A 23,425-nucleotide genomic window follows, 5' to 3' on the forward strand; every position below is an offset into this window, starting at 1 on the left:
GCCCTGTCATTACCTGATTGTTGCTTGGCAACGATCTGCCCTCAAACACATTACCTGATTGTTTCTTGGCAACGATCTGCCATATCATACATATTACCCAGTTGCAGGGGCAGCGATCTGTTTCAAACATTGGGGGGGGGGGGGACATTTGCTTTTATGCAGGCGAATTACTATCAAAGCGGAGCGCCCCCAGATCACCGGAAATGGCATTTCTCGGGCTTGAAAATGACCAACCAGATGAACACTTTTGCCTAAGAACCAAGTTTTTCCTAATTGTTTTTTTTTTCATTCATAATCTTTTTTCAAGATTATCACCATTCACACATCATGTTCGACCTCATTGCATCTCCTGTGGATCATTGCATTTGTAGGTAATTCTACGTAACGCCCCACAATACCCGTCAGCCCCACTTTTCAAGGTTTTAAGCCCATTATTTGTTCAGAATTTGAATAATAAATTCACTTCAAAACATACCCATAATGTTGCACAAAATTTCATCTATGGACAACCAGTATATAGAAAAAAACCCTCAACCCCTAACAGACCAATCAAAATTGCACGAGTAGAGGGAAGTATGATGAAGAATGTTGGTCAAGGAATTTTCGAAAATTCAGACACGGCTAAATTATTGGTGTACAAATATTAAAACCTCCTATAACAGCTACTATAAAACTTCGATATCATAGATAATACAAAAAAAATATGCTCGACGGAGAGGGCGATCTCCACCCTTCACCCCCCACCCCACCTCCCTTGGCTACGCACCTGTGGTTAGAAATATGTAGGAAACAGGCCAAATGGAAACCCAGTGAACCCATATCGATGTGGATCATATGGATGATTGTGCGCACTTACACTCATACACAAGATGCAAACCAAATTTCATTATGGATGCGGTCCGTCTAGCTATTCATTTCGAAAAAATAGTAAAAACTACTTTCGGTCATATATAGTAACAAATTATGACATGGTTAGACAGACGCCTTACGAGGAATTTGCCGAGGGAGGGGCAAAGCTTGTACCCAGACTTTCTAAGCGTAGCTCCACCATAAGTTGGCGCGGAGCGCAAAAGAAAATTTTGGCCGAAAATGCCTCCCAGATCGCTGGAAATGGCACTTCCCAGGCCTTGTAAGTTGCAGCTAGGCATTTTCTATTTTTAAATTACTAGCGATATCATAAAATATACAAAACATATGCTTATAAAAACTATGCCACCAAATATTGGGGGGGATATTAGATACTATATCCCCCACCTAAATAATTGGGGGACATGTCCCCCCGTCCCCCCCCCCCCCATAATCGCCGCCCATGCCCAGTTGTTGCTTGCCAACGATCAAACACTCCCTCAAACGTGGCTAATTTGTCTGCTAGGCACAGCCGGAGGATACAAGAATCCCTTGGCTGGAAACCTTCTCCCGGCGATTTCAATCTCTACTTTAGAGTGATGTATGCAGTCAAGTGTGACTTCTCTTGCTTCTCCTGAGTTCTGATCCCTGTTTGTCACCCATCCCAGACAGACGAGTTTCTGGAGTGTTGGGCCATACCCTGTAGAGGTAGTGTAGCCAGTGAGCTTGCCATCAATATAGATGGCTTCTCCACCCCACGGCCACATGTCATGATCCAGATCATGGTCCTCAACCAGGAACATGGCTAGATGCCTCCGAGGGCCCTCTTCTCGTTTCCTCAGTAAAGCTTCACGTCCGAGAAAGTCCACACCCTATCATCAAAATCAGGTTTATACCTTGCAGTCAAACATAGCTCATTTCAGACATATTTCCAAGCTAGTTGAAAACTTGAAATATTACAACAAGGTGGCATGTCTTACAAAATGGCTTGAAGAATTTAACTATTAAAAAGTTATTTAAGGCTTCAAGGGAATCTTAAAGATGACTTACATCAACCAATTAAATTTGCTCTGGGTTAGTGCAGTGCTTAGATATAGGACTGTTACTACACTATGACATAAGATTCTGATTACCAGGGATAGATAACACCTGATCAGCACACTGGCAAATTGCAAAGAACTCTCATCTTTTCATTTCTTGAAATTATCTACCAGACATCTTAACACTTACAACTGTTACTAAACTGTATACAAGGCATTTCAACCTTACGTATCTAAATATTATTTTCCAAATGGGATCATATCTTTTTGTTTTGGTTTAGAAAATGGAATGACCTGTTGGAGGGGTGGGGTGAGAGGTGAGAGTTTAAAGCTTTAAAATAACTGTACTGTTTCTCTCATTGCCATATTGTTCTACTATTTTGGTGGGGAGGGGGGGGAGGAGGTGAGAGTTTGAAGTTTTAAAATAACTGTACTAATTCTCTCATTGCCATATTGTTCTACTATTTTGGCGGGGGGGGGGGGGGGAGGAGGTGAGAGTTTGAAGCTTTAAAATAACTGTACTGTTTCTCTCATTGCCATATTGTTCTACTATTTGAGGGGGGAGGAGGTGAGAGTTTAAAGCTTTAAAACATCTGTTTTGTTTCTATCATTGCCATTTTGCTCTACTATTAGGTTAATTGGTCACTCCCATTCATAACAAGCATAAGCTTGGAGAGTGACAAGCACTTCATTCAGAACAGTGATTGTCAGGCACTATTCAGGTCAACTGAGAGCCCCCCCCCCATAAAGCCCGCCACACTATACACCTGAACTTATAGCTAATACATCTGTCCTTCTAAGTGGCCCCTATCCTATCAGTCACTTAAGCACACTGTAATAGCTTTGACCTCTACCTATGCCTCAATCCTCCCTGTCTTCCCACAAATTCTCACTTTGCTAAACCTCCGCCCCCCCCCCATCCCCTCACAGGGTTGACCTGTTCCTCTCATAGTTTGATATCCAACGTGTCAATAAACTCTTTCTATATTCTTCCCTTACCTTCTTCTTGTTTTCACTCTTCCCTCCAAACCTGCAAAAATATTTACCTTATCAAACTTGACCCGATGTTCCCTTCCGATTTCAAATGGTGTGGCATCATCCACAAAGTCCTCTCCCCAATAAGGATAGAATTTTTCCAGCCTGAGCCATCGGAGGGCGTTATAACCAGCATCTCTGATTCCATAGATTCTACCTGCTGCCTTCAGGGCATCGTAGACGTGAAGAGCATGCTGTCGGAAGAAAATTTGAAAGATTACGTGGAGATGATTTTGAAAAAGTTACAAAGACATATGACTAGAACAGCATCCAAGCACACGACAATTACAAAAGATCATCTCCGTCAGTATCAAGATGTAGACTGCAAAACCCAAATTACATCTGAAAGGATCGCCAACAGTTTTGAAACAAATACATCGTCGATGTCAATGCTTCCACAAACTGACAGATCATCTTACATGCAATAATCTTTACACTGTGAATGATGAAAAATAATACTGAACATAAATCTGTCCCATCTGTTAATTTATTAATCACCTGTTTCTTCAAGAAGAAACAATAATGAAGACATATGACTAGAACAGCATCCAAGCACACGACACGACAATTACAAAAGATCATCTCCGTCAGTATCAAGATATAGCCTGCAATACCCAAATTACATCTGAAAGGATCGGCAAGAGTTTTGAAACAAATACACCGCCGACGTCAATGCTTCCACAAACTGACTGGGATCATCTTAAACGCAATAGTCTTTACATTGTAAAACATTCCAACATGAAAAGTAATACTGAACATAAATCTGTCCGATCTGGTAATTTATGAGTCACCTGTCCCTTCAAGAAATTCCCATCAACTATCATTCTACAGAACAGATACCATTAAAGAAAACCCAACTTCTTTTCTATCAAAATTTCTGTCATATTGGTAGAGTAGGATTGACATAGAAACCTGCACATATGATGTGTTGACAATTGACGGGTATCAAACTATCCTTACAACTAAAAACATTTGAACGATGCACCATCAGCAGTATGGTACAGTACTTGAACAGTAAATCCACATGTTTATCAAAGAAAGCAAAAGGGCCTGTATGCTAATCTTCAATGTGAAAATCAAACTTGAGCTGTGGTAATATTGAGAAACTGATCAGAATGAAAGTATGGAAGATTCAATGTATCTCTCTCACTGAGTATGTTTATAATTTGCTTCTTGATGGTATTATACATAGTACACATAGTATACAATGGTATTATACATAGTATACAATGGTATTATACATAGTACACATAGTATACAATGGTATTATACATAGTATTATTCATAGTATACAATAGTATTATACATAGTATACAATGGTATTATACATAGTATACAATGGTATTATACATAGTACACATAGTATACAATGGTATAATACATAGTATCATGAGTTGGTATGTTGTTCCTTTATGTGTTTATGTTGTGCTTCACTTTATATGTTATATGTCGTTTTATAGTTTTCTGTGACTCCTTTTAATTTTTGCTAAACAGATCAGAAAAAGACCAATACTTTCAATGATTTATAAAATATAGAACGGACACACTTGCATGTAAGGTTTGTAAACTTATAGAAGCTATCCTGATGAGTGTCTTACCTCACACCTAATGTACATAACCAATCTGTCCTCAGATGTGCGTGTAAGGTTTGTAAAGTTCTAGAAGCTATCCTGATGAGTTTCTTACCTCACACCTAATGTACATAACGAACCCGTCCTCAGATGTGCGTGTAAGGTTTGTAAAGTTCTAGAAGCTGTTCTGATGAGTTTCTTACCTCACACCTAATGTAAATAACCAATCTGTCCTCAGATGTGCGTGTAAGGTTTGTTAAGTTCTAGAAGCTATCCTGGTGAGTTTCTTACCTCACACCTTATGTACATAACGAATCTGTCCTCAGATGTGCATGTAAGGTTTGTTAAGTTCTAGAAGCTATCCTGATGAGTGTCTTACCTCACACCTGATGTACATAACGAATCCGTCCTCTCCGGTATGTGTTAAACTGATGATACGTACTTTACTTGCATAGCCCAGATCAATTTCCTGTAATGACACAGAGCACAGAGCAGCATCAATTCATGAGTATTTCATAGCTATGCCTGTTAGAGGCATAAGTTTGAGATAAGGTACCTTGACTGTTCCTATAATAGGTAGCTAAGCCAATCAGATTGGAGGTCCATAACCTTAATTATATAATAAGTAAAGTCACCAAAGTTGAGAACCGTGACAGATGTCCCTACAGGTTGGTGATACAAAATACAACTTGTGTAGCATTTACACAAATCCTTATAACTGTAAACAAATGGCTAATAAGCAAACAAGAGCTTTCTTTACTTGAGGAAAGCCTTAGTGCAAGCTTCACTGTATAGTTAATGTTAGATCACATCTTTTAAGTGTAATTGAAAAGAGATTGGTAAAGAGGACCATCATCACCTTGAGTTACAAATCCAACTACGCCTCAATATATCTACAAGATAAGACACTGTTGTAATACTTTTTACTTTCCTGTAGGCAATTAACAAAACAACTTTCGACTTATTATCTATCAACATAGCAATATTATGTTAAATCTTAAATTAAGAAACTTTGTCCCAGTTTTCTTTCCATTTCATTTTATTTACTTCATACACACTGTATAATTAACTTACTGTACACATGAATGGTTTGAATTCTGAGAGCTTCAAGGATGTTTCAGTCAATTTCTGCAGTACTTCTCTTGCCCTGGGACCGACGACATTGAGTCCCCCGTACAAATGGGTGACATTTTGAAATTTAACAGACCCATCGCTTGGAAGATGTCTCTCAATCCAGCGGTAACCCCTGGCAAGTTGGAAACTTGGACAAATAATGAAATAACTGGGAAAGCAATAAAAATAAGAATCATAATAATAAAATAGGGTAGATGATGAGAATATTTTTCAGCAACATAAACAATGTTTATTTATACTTGATATACTATAAGACACAGCACTGTAGAAAGATTTACAACATTTACAATTATCACATTATTCTGTTTTTCAAACTTACTAGTTTGGTGAAAGTCTGGCAACACTGCAGTCATTTTCATAACCTCCCCACTCATTCAGCATGCCTGTGTGGACCACATGACCGACTGGCATGTCCATCTCGTTAGGACACAACTTTTGGAGAAGTTCAAGAGCTTCGGAACCTTCAGACTATCAACAACAAAAATGGGGGAATAAAACAAACGTCATCAAACACATTTCTAAACAACACTATGGATGCTCATTTCATATTAATATTGGTCGCATAAACACACAAACATTTTCTCTCTTTTGCTTTTTTTTACTTTTAAAAGAGCAAAAACTCTTGGAGAAGAAATAAATTTGGCAAATTATCTCATTTTGTGACAAGATAGTGATCATTAATCCCTTCATTAATTGTTGCAATTGGGTTGTACCCTTAGAGTACTCATGAAGCATTGTATCACACATTAGCATATCAAGCCATTCCCACATCGGCTTCCTAATTAAACTTATAACGACATATCTACAGAACAATCCCATGATTAGATCATCTACATATCAATATAGCAGCAATAGCCACAAAGATATCATCATTATAGAATTATTACCCGCTAAAATAATGTTTCATAGCCATTAAGATATCATTAAATATGCTAACACATCCACAGCAAAACAACAATGCTTGGTACAACACAACATTCACATTTGCTATAAGGTAACATTAATACTTTGAGTTAAATCTTTGTAAATGAAAAAACACGACAAGCCTGATAGAACCAGATAAACTAGCCGGGCTTTCCATCCCTACCGGTCTGAGCCTCAAAACCATATACCCAACCATACAAAACCATTATAGTTTACTTTGAGTTCAAAATTTGTGAATTACAAAGACATCCATAGCACAGTTTCCTGACAAGCCCAGCATTCTGATAGAACCAGATGACACCAGCGTGGTATTTCGTACGTACCGGTTTGACTGTCACAACCATATACCTTACCATACAAACCTATTATATATTACCTTGAGTTCAAACTTTGTAAAGAAAGACATATCCATAGCACAGACTGTTTCCCGACAAGCCCAGTATTCTGACAGAACCATATCAAACCAGCCTGGTTTTCCATACGTACCAGTCTGAGCTTCAAAGCCATACTCCTCTGGAATGAAAAATCATGTACAGGTTCAGTCATGATGATATCATTAAATGTGAATTTTGCCATGACTTTGGAAGGTTTACTAGATCTAGACTCCAAGATACACACTATTGGGCAGGTCATTGTAGTCAGTGACAGATCATAAAATTGCTAAGATTATCATTGTTATCAAGTCAGTGTGGAGAACAAACTGAAAATTCAATATTTAGAAATGGGTAGCCATAAATGAAAGGCTACAACCTATAACACTCGTGGACATCTGGTAGATCTTTTCTTTCTGAAAGTGGCAACATTGTTGGTTCATTTAGAGTAGTGGTAGTATTTTTGTGTACACTTTTCTGATAAATACTTAGCTGAATTTGTACCTCATACCCTAAACATCCAGGAGATTGCAAGATACGTTCCATCATAAGTTGACACATATTTCTTATTCTTGTTTCCTCTTGAAATATGTCGCTGTCACTTGCAAATCCCTTGTGGGGCAATACGATGGTCTCCTTGATCAAAACATTTGTGATTTGTTGTTATAAATTTACATCCCACTACTGATACCATAGTAGTTTCACTGTGACTGTCTACATCCACAAAAATATTTATCTTTCCTTCTGAATCAGGATCTCTGCTTGTTATACCAATACATATACCTAACCTGTCAGATACACATCACATGTCTTGCCTTGTTTAATGGCATAGCACTTTCTCGCCCATACTAACCTGTATCACTCATATTAGCAAACCATTTAGGTGTTTCCATCCCACTTCTGTCACCAAAAACAGCACCAGCTGCAGCATGGCTTGCATAAAGAGGAGAACATCTTAGCTTCCTACCAGTGTGGTACTCAGCACCAGGGAATGCTATTTTGTAATGACCACCTAGAAAGACAATGACAACACCTTTAGAGGAAGAATACTATCCAAAGAATATAGCAAAATGAACAACTTAGGTGCATTATATAACGAACCTTTTCCTACTAATAGGGCAGAGTAAGACTAAACTTCTTACCTTATCTTTGTGTATGAGCAAATTGTCTCCATATTACCTGGGCATCTATAGAAATGTTTTGTGAATCACTGCCAACCAACCCCTACCCCCCCCCCCCTCTCCCCTATAAATTCCTTCAGTTCTCAACACAACCGAGTAAGTTAATTGTTAACATTTGAACTTGATGTAATTTCTAATTTAGCATTTGCCAATGTTATAATCTGTTACACTGACTTAATTACTCTCCTTCCATGTAACTCAAGAATGACATTTTCATTTTGCAAATCTATTCTCTTTTAGGACTTAGTAAGTTCCTAAAGTAATCTCTCTGGTGTTAATTAAACTTGATAGTGAAAATAAACTCCGCAATTTCAAAAAGTTACAATTTGCAAGAAATGTCCACTCATTTAGTTTTTTCTTCTCCAAATGACATATAAATCTATCAATTTCATTTAATTACTTTAAGTCATTGACTAACCCTCTGTTTCTGAGACTCTGTCAATCAGGAACTTCTTGTTATTCTGATATTTGGTGAAGCGTCTGATGTCTACAGGCCATGTATTAAAAGGCGGCCTACCCTCCATTAACCACTCTGCCAGGACCTTCCCTGCTCCACCACAGGTTGCGATACCAGCAGAGTTGAAGCCTGCCATCACCCAATAATTATCAACCTAAAGCAACAACAAAGCAATTCCAATTTGAGCATTTTAATCAGGATAAAACCATGTAACAGAAAAGGGTAACTGGACGAGGACTGCTAAAAAACGTAACAAGCAAGACTGGAGAAAGAGTATGAAGCAGATACAAGGAAGGAACATTCAGTGAGTCTGAGCCATGTACATATTAACAGTATAAAAGTACTTTTAACTAACTGAAGGAAGATTAAGCAAATATGAATTGCCATAACCAAGAGCCCGAGAGCTCAATACAATATTGCTCAAACAATTGACAAGTTACCTCTGATGCAGGGCCCATCAGGGGTGCCATATCTGGGGTAAAACTCTCGGGACCATTGAACAGTTGTTGGACCTCAGCCTTGTCACCTGCGGGTACCCTCTTCAAGAACCCATCTAGAATTGGTCCTACGATATTCAGAAATGCAGGAGAATATTTTATTGCCTTTCAAAGGCTTCATAAGGTTGCATTTATCTCATAAAAGGAATGTCATGTTGTTACCAAACTCACTGCCATTCAAGTGTGTGAAGAACCTTGTGTATTTAATGATGCTCTTGTTGGGTATATTGTCAAAACCCAAGTGATGTTCATTTAACATACAATACAGCATATTTAATATCATAAGGAACAGTCAACAATCCCTTGGTACCATTATTTAAAGCTAGTACTAGATAACTGTAGCTTTAATTTAAGTTTGTTTCTTCCGCAAGAAAATGTGTTGCTTTCCCCAAAAGAGGATCTAGCCATGAAAGAAAATTTATCACGTACATCATCAGGTGACCAATACATGAAGTGTCTAATCTGCCATGTTTGATGTAAAATGAGAAATGTCGGTCAATGTTTCACTTTACTAACTTTCCAGCATGAAAAGTACATTTTCCTTTAAAAACTAGTCCTACCTTAATTAAAACAGTATGCTGTTTATTGTGCTACAGACCGCCACAAAGACTCATCTATTTTTGATATTTGGCAGCTAAACGGAACCCACCAATAAATGTCTTACCTTTGTGATTACTAAATTGATCCTTCAAAGATCTCATGCCAACATGAACAACACAATGTCAAATGTTATTTAATGATACCAGTTCAACAACAAAGGTTACAACAACAAAATAAACTTTGACCTTACCTTGGTAATTGCCATTTGTGTGTCTCTCAAAGTTTGAACAATAGTCAATCTTCAAATCACAACTTTTTTTTTTTTGAGAATATAAATATTTACAGATGCGGAATTTACATCATACGATCTAACCACATAATCAATATGGTCTCTTCGATTTCTTCAGAGGAATCTTTTCAGAGAAAAATGAGGAGACACGCAGGTTTGACTTTTTGGCAATCCAACAAACAATAACAATTTAATAATAATAAGCTGTAAATGTATCATCTGATGCTTACCCATAATCAAAGGAACAAACATACACCAGCTATTACATATGATTTCTGAGGATTTGGGAATAATCAAAACTTCCTTTCTCAAAAAGTCAAACTACTGCGAAACACAAAACCCAAGCTGCTTACTAAAGTGATCCCAATCTTCTGGAAGCGATGCAAACTCAGCTGGGTGTGGTATACCATTGGTATGAACTGGTTTACCCTTGACTGCAAAACCACCAACCATGAACCCCTCGCCCCAGTCACGGATGTAGCAGTCGTTGTCTAGGTCCCGTATATCTGTTGGGGAAACCAACAACTATTCACAAACAACCCTTACATACTTTCTGGATCAGAATACTGTAATAGAATACCTTCAATGTTCCATGCAAAATTATTCAGAAACTTAAATCCATATCAAGAACTATCCCTGATCTTCATAGGGAAACCTGAGCTAAGTTTCTCACATGAAAAAGAATCATAATCTAATATATGACACTGTATGAATCTAACGCATCCACACAATGCAAACATGAATGTCTTCAACAAAAATACAAAGTTATCAACCAACCTCTTACAAACTATACTCACATGGCATTCCTCTAGTATTAATCTCCTTCATCTTCTTTGTGATGAGATACTGGTGTTCATTGGGATGTAGAGGTATCTTAACAATTGGATCACATTTCATTCCGAGTTCATGCGCCCACTGGTAAAGACAAGAGAAACAGAAAAACATTCAGCAAAGTTAAAGTATTAAATACAGAATACAAAGCATTTGAATTGCTAAGTGGAAGGAGGCAGCTCAGTATCTTGGTATTCAGACTACTTTAGCTAGTTTATTAACATTATATCAATCGAACCATGTTCCTAGCCAATGTCTCCCCAACGCCTCCAACCCCCCCCCCCCACATTCCCCCAACACAAACTCCATTGTTATGCTACTATTTATGAACTTCCTACACTACAGATGCTTTGTAAACTAACAAGGACTCAGCAAGTACCCTCACCATCACATCTGAAACAGTTAAGAATGAATAGAAAGCCTGACTGTACCATAGACATGGTAAAAGAACAGACAGCACTAGGCTTTCAGATAGATAGTGGATGGGACTCATCAGGTACCCTCACCATCTGAAACAGGTCAGAATGAATATAAAGCCTGACTGTACCACAGACATGGTAAGAGAACAGACAGCACTAGGCTTTCAGATAGATAGTGGGTGGGACTCATCAGGTACCCTCACCATTACATCTGAAACAGGTCAGAATGAATGGAAAGCCTGACTGTACCACAGACATGGTAAGAGAACAGACAGCACTAGGCTTTCAGATAGATAGTGGATGGGACTCAGCTAGTACCCTCACCATTACATCTGAAACAGGTCAGAATGAATAGAAAGCCTGACTGTACCATAGACATGGTGAGAGAACAAACAGCACTAGGCTTTCAGGTAGATAGTGGATGAAGACTCGTTTAAGGAACACTTTTGTCATGTTACATATATAAAACCACTCACCATTCCACCACAGTTGATAAAATATTGACATTTGACTGGTCCCTGGTTGGTTCGGACTTGGCTGACACACTCTCGCAGGGTCTCTACACTGTCCACACGGACACCTTCAATGATCTGAACGCCTGCATGGTTGAAACAAATTACAGCTTGGACATCTAGGTCAGTTTCAAGTTATATGGGGCAAACAATCTGTTCTTACCATTCCATCAGTTTTGCATGCACTGTTTGCTATACATGTTACATGACACTTAAGGCCCTCCATGGCCTCATACTGCTCCTGGCTTAAAATTCACAGAGTACACTTAGATGCCAAACAGCATTTATCAGTAGAAGTAACAAATTTAGATCGCAAGCAGACAATTCCTACCAACCACAAAGCCAAAACATACACCAGCAGTGATTTAATATCCGCAATCAAAACAGCATCTGCCAAAATATGACAATAAACATGACCAATGAAAGCAGAGCACGACTTGACAAATGTTTGAAACGGGAGAGAAGCATATGGACCATCGTTAAGCTAGAGTAACAATTTGGGAGGGGGAAGGGGGCACCAACTGCACACATGAGTAAGATTAAAGGGCACAATAGAATAAAACTTCTCTTTTCAAAGGGCATTGATGTTGTCCCTACATGCATAATTTTTTAAAGTGTGTGCAAGAAACAATGAAGAAATACAAAAGGAATCCAGAATTAAAATTAGTCATCTAGCTCCAAAAACTAAACTTCAAGTTCTCCAGCCAAGTTCTCTTAATGAAGGGTTGTATTTTTCTGATTTCTTACAAGACAGAGGTAGTAGAGCTAATATCATATTGTCATTGATCATATCTTCATATTGAAACTTTGATGAAGTAAATAAAAAAAAAGGGAATTGATGGCACAACCAAAAATACATTGCAGCATTTTGTGCCATTAGTAGGGGTCAGATTAAGAGGGTCATATGGGGCGTACTTTGGACATATCATGGGCACTAAATGCAGAAGATATAGGTACCAACAGCTTTGGCTAGCCCTTATAATGTTTGGGTAAACAAGGATTATCTGTTTCCGAGTCCAAGATTACGTGAGGTTCTTAAGGCCTTGTTAGCTTAACAAATCCTTACTACAAGGACTTAAATGCCATATGTAACAGTTTGCACAGGCTACCATCACCAAGACCAGGTCTGTTTCACACTACATTAAATCTAGTTTCTCATACATAGACAACACCCCACCCGACCCACCAGACCCACCCCCTCCCATCCCAACTACATTCAAACTAGGTACAGTTCTATAGACTGACATACGCTCACCATTTTGTTTTGCTCCTTTTGCTAAAGCCATAGAAGTATCTGTTGGGTTGGCAACACAATCACCAGGAATATAGAGAGCTCCCTGAAGATCTTGCGTCCAGATCCAAGGGACCATCTTCTCCAGTTCCGAAGGAGAGAGAAATTGACATTCAATTCCCTCAGCCCTGCAACAACAACATCGAATTAAGGATAAACCTGGGGTTTAACTGGACTTTTTAAACAGATTTTCTCCAAATGTGACTGTACGGGACATTCTCTTTGACTAAAAGTTGTGCCCGTCATCAACGATTAAAAACTAAAGTGTTGTTACTGCACAAACGGCCTATTGTTAACTACCCCATTAGTAAAGCACTACAATTTCAGCTAATATACAGCAATACCCATGGCGTTTAACAAAACAGAATTTTATGTAATAAAGTGAGTTAAAAAACAGAATTTTTCGGAATTTTAAACTTGAAAATGGAAAATTGGTGGCCCTACAATGTCTGCAAAGCTTTTTGTACACACTATGGGAAGAACTTAGTGACACGTTAAAATGGTCAGAAAATACTTTCCAGACATACCTACTTCACTTTCTTTCAACACATTGCACCATCGTCACTCTCCAAATCACCCCCCCCCCCCGGCACCCATTCAAACATCTTACCTTGCTCGACTAGCCTTTCTTTGTAAATCCAGCATCCTCTCTTTTGACTCAGCTAATGCAAGAGATCCACAGACTTTTAAACCTTTCAAGAAGAAAGAAAAAAAGGACATGAAAAGCGGAAATATGAAAGACCTTTTTGACTCACTTTTCTATGCGTTTGTGTTTGTAATATATCTTCCACCCTGACCTGACATGAGGAAGTGGGGGAAGGGAGGGGGTGTCAGTACAAACCCTTGCCCAGGGTCAATTTGGAGACAATCAGGAGACAATCACAGGGGCCACCAAAATATCAGATATATGGACAGTTTCACATGTTTGCCAAAATAGATATGATTTAATCAGAATAATGGACTAGCCTATATATAGGTAAGGAATTATCTGACTGATTGCAGTCTCAGTTATATGTGTTCCTTTTAGTGAGAAAAAGTTGCATCAATATCAAATTGTTGATCTGATTTTTTTTTTACAGTTTTCCCAGCCTTTTTGTCAAGGTTACCCACATCTGACAGCTCAAGTCATTTTATCATTCACCTGATATGTTTCAAATCTTTGGCAAGCCTTCCCTTCAAATGTGCCACGTTAATTTTTAAACTATATCAGAATAAATTTAGCATCAGGGAGACCAACAAACAATCCAGAAATGTTGCATCAAGATAAAATGGCTGTACTTGTGGTATCTTTCGACACGTCATGGTACTGCTGAAAACCTGCTCAAAGGTCAACAGGATAAAGTTCTGACCGTTCTGACAGAGAATAAGGCTATTAACATGTGAGCAGGAGGTGGTCCAGAGGTCAGCACAAATAGTAACAAACAAAGTAAAAGCAAATATTTACAATTACAGGTTGCATCCAGGCACCCGATAACATGACAGATCTACTGGGAAAGACAACCCCTGGACACAATTACACAGTCTGAATTCATGGCCCTTTATAGTAATTCTTTCTTAATGTTTGAATTGACTTGTTGCTCTAGTCATAGACTCACACTTGGTTAGCTTTACGTACACGAGTTGAGTTCCATAGGCCTGAGATGTAATATTACCAACTTGATACAATATCATGCTTCCTAACCAACTCAAACAACTACTACCAGTTTCTGTACAGACAATTATTAATATTTATTTTCAGTTCAAAAGGTGCAATTGGGCTAGCCAGACAAAGCAACAGCTAAGGAAAACCAAATGTTTTACCCCAATTAGTATGTGGGGTAGGCTTGGCATTAGGACAAAGCTGTAATGCAATTGTGTGGTAGGAATACAATACTGTATGTGCAGGCAATTCTTTAAAACGAAGCACTTTTTTCTGTCATGTAGCAGTTGCTGTATCGTCCAAGAAACAAACTCAGAATCTATTTTGTGTGACTCTGGGAGGCAGAAACATTCTCTATAAAACTACTTGAAGCCTTCACAGGAACAAAATCTCATGCTAAATTCACTCGTAGTCCTTTCTGAAAATTTGCAAAAAGTATTCTCATTTGCAAATGTACATAGAACAGTGCTAACCTTCGAATGTCCGAGTTTTCTACAATTGTTATAGAGGTCTTTAACAGTGCTAATCTTTGTATGTCCTGGTGTACAAGAATTGTTCCCGAGGTCTTTAACAGTGCTTTAACCTTTGTATGTACGGGTGTTCTAGAATTGTTCCCGATGTCTATAACAGTGCTAACCTCTGTATGTTCGGTTGTACTAAAATTGTTATAGAGGTCTTTAACAGTGCTTTAACCTGTGTATGTCCGGGTGTTCTAGAATTGTTCCCGGGGTCTTTAACAGTGCTAACTGTTCGGTTGTACTAGAATTGTTATAGAGGTCTTTAACTTTGCCAACCTCCGTATGTTCGGGTGTTCTAGAATTGTTCCCGAGGTCTTTAACAGTGCTAAACTTCGTATGTCCTGGTGTTCTAGAATTGTTCCCGAGGTCTTTATCAGTGCTAACCTTCATATATCCGGGTGTTCTAGAATTGTTCCCAACCACGTACCTGTACTCATTCCGGTTTCTTCTTCCAGAGATTCATAGAGTTTTACACTCTCTAGACACATGTGAGTCATCACTTCTGAACTTCGGATTTGTCCAATCAACCCTGCTGCATGCCATGTTGTTCCACTAGTTAACCTTCAAAGTCAAGAATTAACATGACACAGTTCTGCATGGTTGTCTTCTCACAACCACATGAATCTTAAAAGTCAAGCTTTATTTAGTCCTAATCTTCCTAGGGCGACTCCTTGTAAGATTATATTGATCAAGTCACAGTCCATTAGTGAAGCCTGTGGAGGTAACCAAGGCTAGCAAGATGGGTAGGGAAAGAGCCACACTGATGAAACCACTCCCTCCTGCAGAAGCCCCGCTACATTCACCAGACCCCCCCCCTCCCCCTCTGGGCTACTTTCTGTCAAAGTTTTACAGCCAAGAGGGGGGCATGGGAGAGAAGGGTAACTATGGAGGGCATTGACTAACGTCTACACATTTATGCCTAGGAGGACATTATACACAAATATGTATTCCTCTTTTCCTCTTGACACTTTGAATCTTTGAAAGAGGAGAACATTGTCATTAAAGGAAGAGACAACAAATGCGAAGCAGTAGTAGATGTGTTGATGAAATAGTTGAGTATATAGCATGCAACTTAGTCTACAATTGTATTATTACCTTCCTTGTTCTAAAAGAACAATGTCCCTCCAACCAAACTTTGCTAGATGATAAACAACTGAAAGTCCTGCTATTCCACCACCACAAACAACAACCTTGGTTTCTCTTGGTAGGGTGGATGACTTGCTGGTTCCACTGTATAGTCTTGTAGCCACAGATGCCATTCTTCCCCATCTATGGCCACATCCACACACAAACTGTCGGACTTTTGACCGATACATATTTCTCCTGCTCCCTCTTAAATTTCAGCTGTGTAGTCGCATCTAGAAAATGAAATAGCAATAGCAAGCTTTGATGAGTTCCACCTTAACCCATAACTGAATAACGATATTAGAACCCAAAATAATAATTATAAGACAATAATAACGTGGTGGTTGGCCTGTGAGACAACAGCAGGCTATAATACAATATAAATTGTGATAGCATTGTAACGTTGTTAGGTCTAGTCAGGAACAAGAAAATACTGTAAGACCTGCCTCTTGTAAGGTAACATACTTTTGTAACAATAATATATGGTGTAGCCTAGGCCCTATGCCTACTTAAGTTAAAGTAAATAAGTAATAGTTTAGTATTTACATGAAGTCAGCCCACAATATACATACAGATAATATAAAGTGCCGGCTGAAGTGTAAGTTTGCGCAGCCTGACTTGGGATGCCTCTAAGCCGTTACATACTCACTTAGGCCTAGCAGTAGCAGTAGTATTAGTAACTGTTATGTTAGGACATGGTCAAATTGTAGTGACCGAGCAGTAACAGAACAAACTAAAACACATGCAACCAACAAATAATGACACAAGACAAGTTGACAGCTTGGATGCTGGAGGAGCTCTGGTTTGTATTATCCTCTTGTAACATCATCTCCAACATACATAACAAATTAACACTAACATAAACCAACACCCTAGTATAATACAATCCTATTGGTAGGTGGAAGACCACTGACCACTCCCACTAGGTCATTCCATCTCTCACAAACATCTACACATGTATAACATGTGATCACACCAGAGTGTGTGCACCTGGGTACTCTCCAAATTGACCTGGCTATACCAACTTCCAAACATAACTCAACTTACAGTGTAAACAATAGACAGAATACCAACAATGCCATAGATGGCTATCCTCAGTGGACTAGAACAAACAGTGACCAGAATAGTCTAATAAATGCCAGCAAGTACAATAGACTGGCCAAAGATAGGATAAATAAGCTAGGACCCTACAAAATTAGGTCCTACTGTAGGCCTTGTCCAGCCTAACGCTAGGGGAGCGTCACGTAAACGCCTCCGTACATAGGTGGCATTACTGCTGGAGTAGTTGTCCTGTTTGTGTGTATTGTTTTATTGTTCTCTGGGGGTCTGTTTTATCTAATATCTTTTTATATGTAAAGTGAATTGTTGTATTTTCATATGCTAATTTATACCTTTTGTTTCCGCTGTCCAGCTCTCGTGACAATAGTCTGGTCCCTCCGTAGCTATGTGGAATGTTCGAGCCACGCGAAGTTCCAATGTTTCGATTCAGTTTTTGTGTTAAGTTGGGGCACTTGCCATTTTGGGTTCCAAGAGTGTGTTCTATTTGTTGGTGTTTGCTGCTACCTAGTGAGGTCCGTTGGTCAGTTCGTTAAGTAAGTTCAATGTTCTTTTATAGTTTAGGCAAGTCCGAGTCCTATTTCTTATAATATTGTGGGCGTATTTCCCCGTTTGTCAGAATCCCTTTAAATGATTACATCTAAATTTACTAAAAGGTTGGTGAACACGGTCGATATTATCGCCGCACCCTGCGGGGTTATTCTTATAATTGTGGCGCGGGGGGTGATTTTAATTCGGGTTGAATTTTCCCCGAGGCAACGCCTACTTATTGTAGATTTAGGCCTCGTAATTATACGTTTGGCCACGGACTTCGTAGGTACGTATCGTTATCATTTATGTAAATTATAAGCTGTGATTTATGTGGATTTGTATGTTATTAAATTAATTAATTATTGGTCCTAATTTATCACCTTACTACCTTATTTTTGGAGGTCACTGCGTTGACCTCATGTATTATTTAATTTGGTTTTTATAGACACCTGCCCGAGTGGAGAAGGCAAAGGTTTTTGTATTAAATGATTAGAAGCTTAAAAAGCAATTTATTTGTTCGTGTTTTTATTGGTTCAGGTTGTCTCAAATTGTAGTTGCCCCACATTCATCCTGACATAAGGTGGCCGACAGCGGCCCTATCGAACCCACGGCCGCTCGGCAAGTTAAAACCCCGTTGGGGGCGCTACAATAAGTTAGGCTAGGATATGACTGCGCCTCATCACAGACAAACTTTTATGACATTGAATTTCGTAGTACAGACCACAGGCACTTTTATCATTAGGCTATACCTACCGGTATATATAATAGTATTATATATACTAGTAGGTATAGCCTTATGTTACAAGTGCCTGTGGTCCAGACGTGCATTGTAGCTGGATCTGACATTTATGGTTATACACAAATTATACCACTGGGTAGATATGGTTACTTCAAAATTACCGATTTTGCTATGTAGGCATAACGTCAGGCCTAGCGCTGCAGCGGTCCACTCTTATTAGTCTAACTAAGTTTCCTTTTCAATATGTGTCCCGAGCAGAGCTAGCTGTGTTGTATACGAAGGTGAATTATCTTTGGTTGCACAAAGATAAGGTGAATAATCTTTGGTTATACATCCAGGCCAGGCCTCAGCACCAGTTTTCGTGTAACCTTCGCGGCGTAGCAGGTGTGGATGTTGTGTTATTACGGATGCGGCTAACCGGTGTAGGAGTAATACACGTCCGCTGTGCGGGCAAGTTCTCGTGCCGTGTTTGATAATGACGTTGCCAGAATTGATAAAGCATATTATGCTAACGAAATCTTCCATCCAAACTCCGCATGCTTCACTTTTACCAGTGAAATGGACGATTTCTGCGGATTACACGTTCTTTTAGGGTTGGGGTAATGAGGATGGGGCAGGGCCAACAAACCTGTAAGACAATAGGGGCATCGTGTTTCTCTAGTTTCAGAAGGAACTTTTGAACTTGAAGAGAATCAAAATTCACAAAGACAGTTTTGCGCCCCGCCTCTTGAGAAGAAAGAAACAAGTATACAATCCATGCAGTTGCAGATATCACCCCAAATTTATCTAAATGGCTACTGTGATATCATCACTCTGGAGGCATACGTTGTACAATCCACCGTGTTTGAAGTATACATGAGCCTACTGTGAGTTTGTGTGTTGTAAAATGTAAGGCACTCGGAGGGAACTTTGTGAGGGCAGAAGAAGAGGCACGTGTTACCATCCGTCTTTTTACGGCCCTTTATGTGTTAATGATACCAAGTTATCTTCATCGCACCACCGGCTGCCACCGACATCGCTAGCGTCGTTGTCACTTATCGACACCAACATTTCAAATCTTCATGAAACATATTAAGTCTAATTGGTTAAGAATCAATTCCCCAGCAACCTTCACTTGTGGCAGGGATATAACTTCTACGAACAGATATAGGTAGGGGTCTTTAAAATGACATCACGTGGGTCTCAGTTGGTCTAGTTTAATCCCTTTGCTTTCGGTATTCGTTAAACAAATGTTGTTGCTCAAATGATGCAGTTTGTAAGTCAGCAACAATGCTGTTTATTTTTCACCTTGAAAATATGCATGGAGAGAAAAACAAAACAAAAAATTGCAAAACTGACAAATTTCACCTCCTATAGAGGCACTTTTATGACATCAAAGACAGCTTCAATTGCGTGACTTTCCAACCTGACTATTTCGTATGGAATCCATTGCAGTTGACAACTCAGTTTGTTTATATTGTAGAAAGGGAATCCCACATATCTGGATGCACATAATAAGTTCCGATTACTGTGATGTTTTTGAATAATGGACTATACAGTTCCTAACCATTGCATGTGAGAATTAAGTTCATTAAGAGTGGTCAATTTTGTGAAAATTTCGCACGGAAAGTCATTTATAGCATATATTTATTGTATAATTAATAGTTAAATATTACAATATTCAATAAGGGATCTCTTCACCCGGGTATGGTTTTGAGATTTCATTGACGGGGTACCCGCTTAAATATAGGCATACTAGCCTATGATAGGCCTATTTAATTTTAGTATAGATATCAATTTTAATGTGTTGTTATATATCATATCTTGTACATGAACCCTTGCAGAGTGCTCATTAAAATGCTAATTAAAATGTGTAGTAACGTATATATATATATATATATAGATATAGATATATATATATATATACATATGCTGAGTTTATGTATTATGGCTTGACTAGAGTATGCATAATACTAGTGTCAAGTTTCAATTAGAAGTTTCATCAGGCTGTAAAATGTTAATAGCTGTGATCATGAAACGTATTCTGAATATATTCCATTGCCATGTTTCATGGTTTCAATGTCAATATCGGTCAGATTTTCATATATTGCATTGAGGGAGTGAGAACTGGGAAGTGCACGCCTATAAGCTATACAATCATGTTCAGTCGCTGTTCAATCCACAAGAACATACCGTTGTTAAACTTACTCCCATCATGGCATACAAGCTTGAATTCACTATTCAGTTTATTACACGTCATCATCCACCAAACCCCATAACACTTTACAAAGATGCCTTGTTGAACCTTAGCCGTTGATGTGTCGCTTGGCCTATACCGATAGTATAACTGTATAAGTTATTTTTGTATTTGACTTGTAACGCGTTCGTTGTCTTGCAATGAAATCAACTGACCTTTGACTTGACTTGATGGAATTCAACTTGTGACTCAAATGACTGATTTACGGTAATTACAGCACTGCTGTTACATACGTTAATCTTCACCAATTAGTGGCCGCAAATGTAATGTCATTATTATGTACTTTTTAATTAACATCCGATGAGTAAGAATCAGGAGTCGGCATATATAAGTGCTTCATTTTTAGGACTATTTACGGTATAGTCTTGTTGTAAATATACTTTCTTGGGTATATCGTAAAAGAATACTGCAAAATTATGTCCAATTGCTTCAGTGAATGTCCACATAGCCACACGAGAAAGAAAACATGGCGCTATACCATGCACAGAGCTATATATGATATTAATTCACACATGATCTTAACCTCAAACATTCCTGAAACGATACATATACTATATAAAGCGGTAATGCGTTTAAAGTTTTAACTGGAAATTATTTGTGTTAACATACAAAAAAAAGCACCTTTACGAGTTCTTGTTGATTTAAGACGTAATTTTATAAAACTTAGGATGTGACCTTTATGCTCCTGTTTCGACATTTTGTCTGATTTATTCTTCACACCTTGGTAAACTTTTGACCCGGAGCTACTCTATCAGCTTATAGAAGAGAAAGATTATTCTGCTATAATCGAACGACAATTTGGAACCAATGCAACAATTGGTTTCGCTGGCTGTCATCACGTTACCATCGTTGGTGGTAATCATTTAAAGCAGTATATCCGCAAGAGTCTGTGAAGAATTTAAAATATTGATTTAGACGGAATTTTTACTCTTGAGATGTCAGAGTTTTAAAAAAAAATATTGCTAGTGATGTCTCAATTTAGATATTGAGTTTGAAAATATGATGAATTTCTACATTGCCACTTTAAGACTCAATTGATGACGACACTATGTTCCTTAAAGGTCTGCTGTATAGACCCCAACTATAGCACGCAATCATGGAAAAGTTTCTTTGAGATTACGTAATCGACCTGCCCGTGGTCGTAAAATGACCACTTTTACCAATTTGTCTGCAACGCCTGCCACATATTTTTTATTGTATGAGGGTCTTTGTGTGAACGCTGTATGATTAACTATACTGTAGACGTGAACATATTTCCGCACAGTGTTTACACAAGGAGACTATAATGGTGTTGATAAGCTATGCAGGCTAATTGTGGAGTCTGAGGTCGATTTATGAACGTGGCAGGTCGATTACGTAATCACAAAACTTTCCTAGCTATATCGTGCTATAATTGGAGCCAGCAAAGCAGATCTGTAAGGCATACGGGACTAAATGTTATTGTTAATCCACTGTTTTATCAATTTTATGTTGAAGCCAACAAATTATGATGTTTCTCCGTATGGAGTTTTACGATTGCAGAGTAACAGGCCCACATTCAGAGAAGATTTGGGTACACATGGTTCCACGGAGTTAGCCAACGGTGCGGTCCCTCCAAAAATGTCATAGATAAATGAACCGAGGTCTAACCTACGTAAAATCTGGATGTTACAAACATTGTGACAAACATTTCTGTCATTTTCACGAGATTTGCACACGCTAATTTATTGTAAGTGAGAATAGCCCTAATTGGTAGTCGACATTTATAAAATAGATATTATTTATGAAAGAAACACACTCAGACAGTTGGTTTAATATCGAAACTGATTTTTACAGTCAATAATAATGAATGTACAAATTTAATTAGTCTATTTTGAATTTATTTTAGTTCTGTTTGAGAAGAACACACATGAATGTCTTAATATGGCTTACAATAAATACTTTCAAATTATTTTTTATTAATATCGTTGTTTTAAGATTGGTTTGAATGAAATAGGGTATGAATTTTGGTTGAATTCACAAATACGAACGATCAGAAAAAGATTGTCCTACAAATGAAACAAAAGTATTAAACTTGATATAGTGATACAATCTTCTACATCAGTGTACAGCCATGCTATGTTCTGTTGGGACTAATACATTAAAGGGTGGAAATTCCAAGAAAAGTAAATTGAAACCCTTCTGGTCGATTTAGCGAAGCTAAACTTGGGTCAAACTGATAACCTTTACATATCCAGAATATTCGTTCACTGAAGAAACAGGTTGAGTTTAGTTATAAGGTTTAGTCACTTGATCAAAAGTGTCTTCGACCATTGATTACAATATGAATGCGATTGATCAATATGTTATAAGACACCATTTTTTCATGTTTTGTACCAAAGATCACTTATTAGATATTAATTCATGTACTCAGCATGCACGTTTTTTTACATGAATTAATAGCATGTAAATTTGTTACATTAATGGTATAGAAGCCCAAACGAAATATTGTACTGACATTGTAATGTTCTTCATTGTATCTATGGAAGCTTGCCCATGCACTTTATACATAAATAAACTGCATTGCTTGATCATATAAAGTAAAGGGTTTACGATATGTCAAAACCAGCAACAAGTTTGGCTCAAGATGATGATTTACGCATGAAAGGATGTAAAGAAACGCGG

The 23,425-nt window shown here is 38.2% G+C and overlaps 1 protein-coding gene across 1 annotated transcript; it reads right to left on the minus strand.

The window, feature by feature from the left end:
• Nucleotides 1–1,318: 1,318 nt before the first annotated feature.
• LOC139965794 (pyruvate dehydrogenase phosphatase regulatory subunit, mitochondrial-like) lies at nucleotides 1,319–16,453 on the minus strand. The gene is made up of 16 exons (XM_071968503.1): nucleotides 16,191–16,453; nucleotides 15,523–15,656; nucleotides 13,549–13,630; nucleotides 12,903–13,066; nucleotides 11,612–11,733; nucleotides 10,683–10,800; nucleotides 10,239–10,391; nucleotides 9,000–9,124; nucleotides 8,521–8,713; nucleotides 7,775–7,933; nucleotides 6,927–7,063; nucleotides 5,946–6,094; nucleotides 5,567–5,774; nucleotides 4,872–4,961; nucleotides 2,933–3,115; nucleotides 1,319–1,718 (listed from the first exon to the last, which is right to left on the minus strand). The coding sequence occupies exons 1-16, from the start codon at nucleotides 16,409–16,411 to the stop codon at nucleotides 1,347–1,349; spliced, it is 2,610 nt and encodes an 869-aa protein (XP_071824604.1). The 5' UTR covers nucleotides 16,412–16,453; the 3' UTR covers nucleotides 1,319–1,346.
• Between the last annotated feature and the right edge of the window lie 6,972 nt (nucleotides 16,454–23,425).

The sequence above is a fragment of the Apostichopus japonicus genome, chromosome 3 (genome assembly GCF_037975245.1).
Source record: "Apostichopus japonicus isolate 1M-3 chromosome 3, ASM3797524v1, whole genome shotgun sequence".
Classification (NCBI taxonomy): Eukaryota; Metazoa; Echinodermata; class Holothuroidea; order Aspidochirotida; family Stichopodidae; genus Apostichopus; species Apostichopus japonicus.

Bases quoted from the DNA above. Each gene is read 5' to 3' on its own strand.
- LOC139965794 (XM_071968503.1), bottom strand. From the start codon at position 16,411: ATGTATCGGTCAAAAGTCCGACAGTTTGTGTGTGGATGTGGCCATAGA. The intron at 10,801-11,611 runs GTGAGTGGTTTT...TGTCTTTACCAG, and splicing joins TTATCAACTGTGGTGGAATG to TGGGCGCATGAACTCGGAAT. The intron at 5,775-5,945 runs GTAAGTTTGAAA...TTGCTTTCCCAG, and splicing joins GCCAGACTTTCACCAAACTA to TTATTTCATTATTTGTCCAA.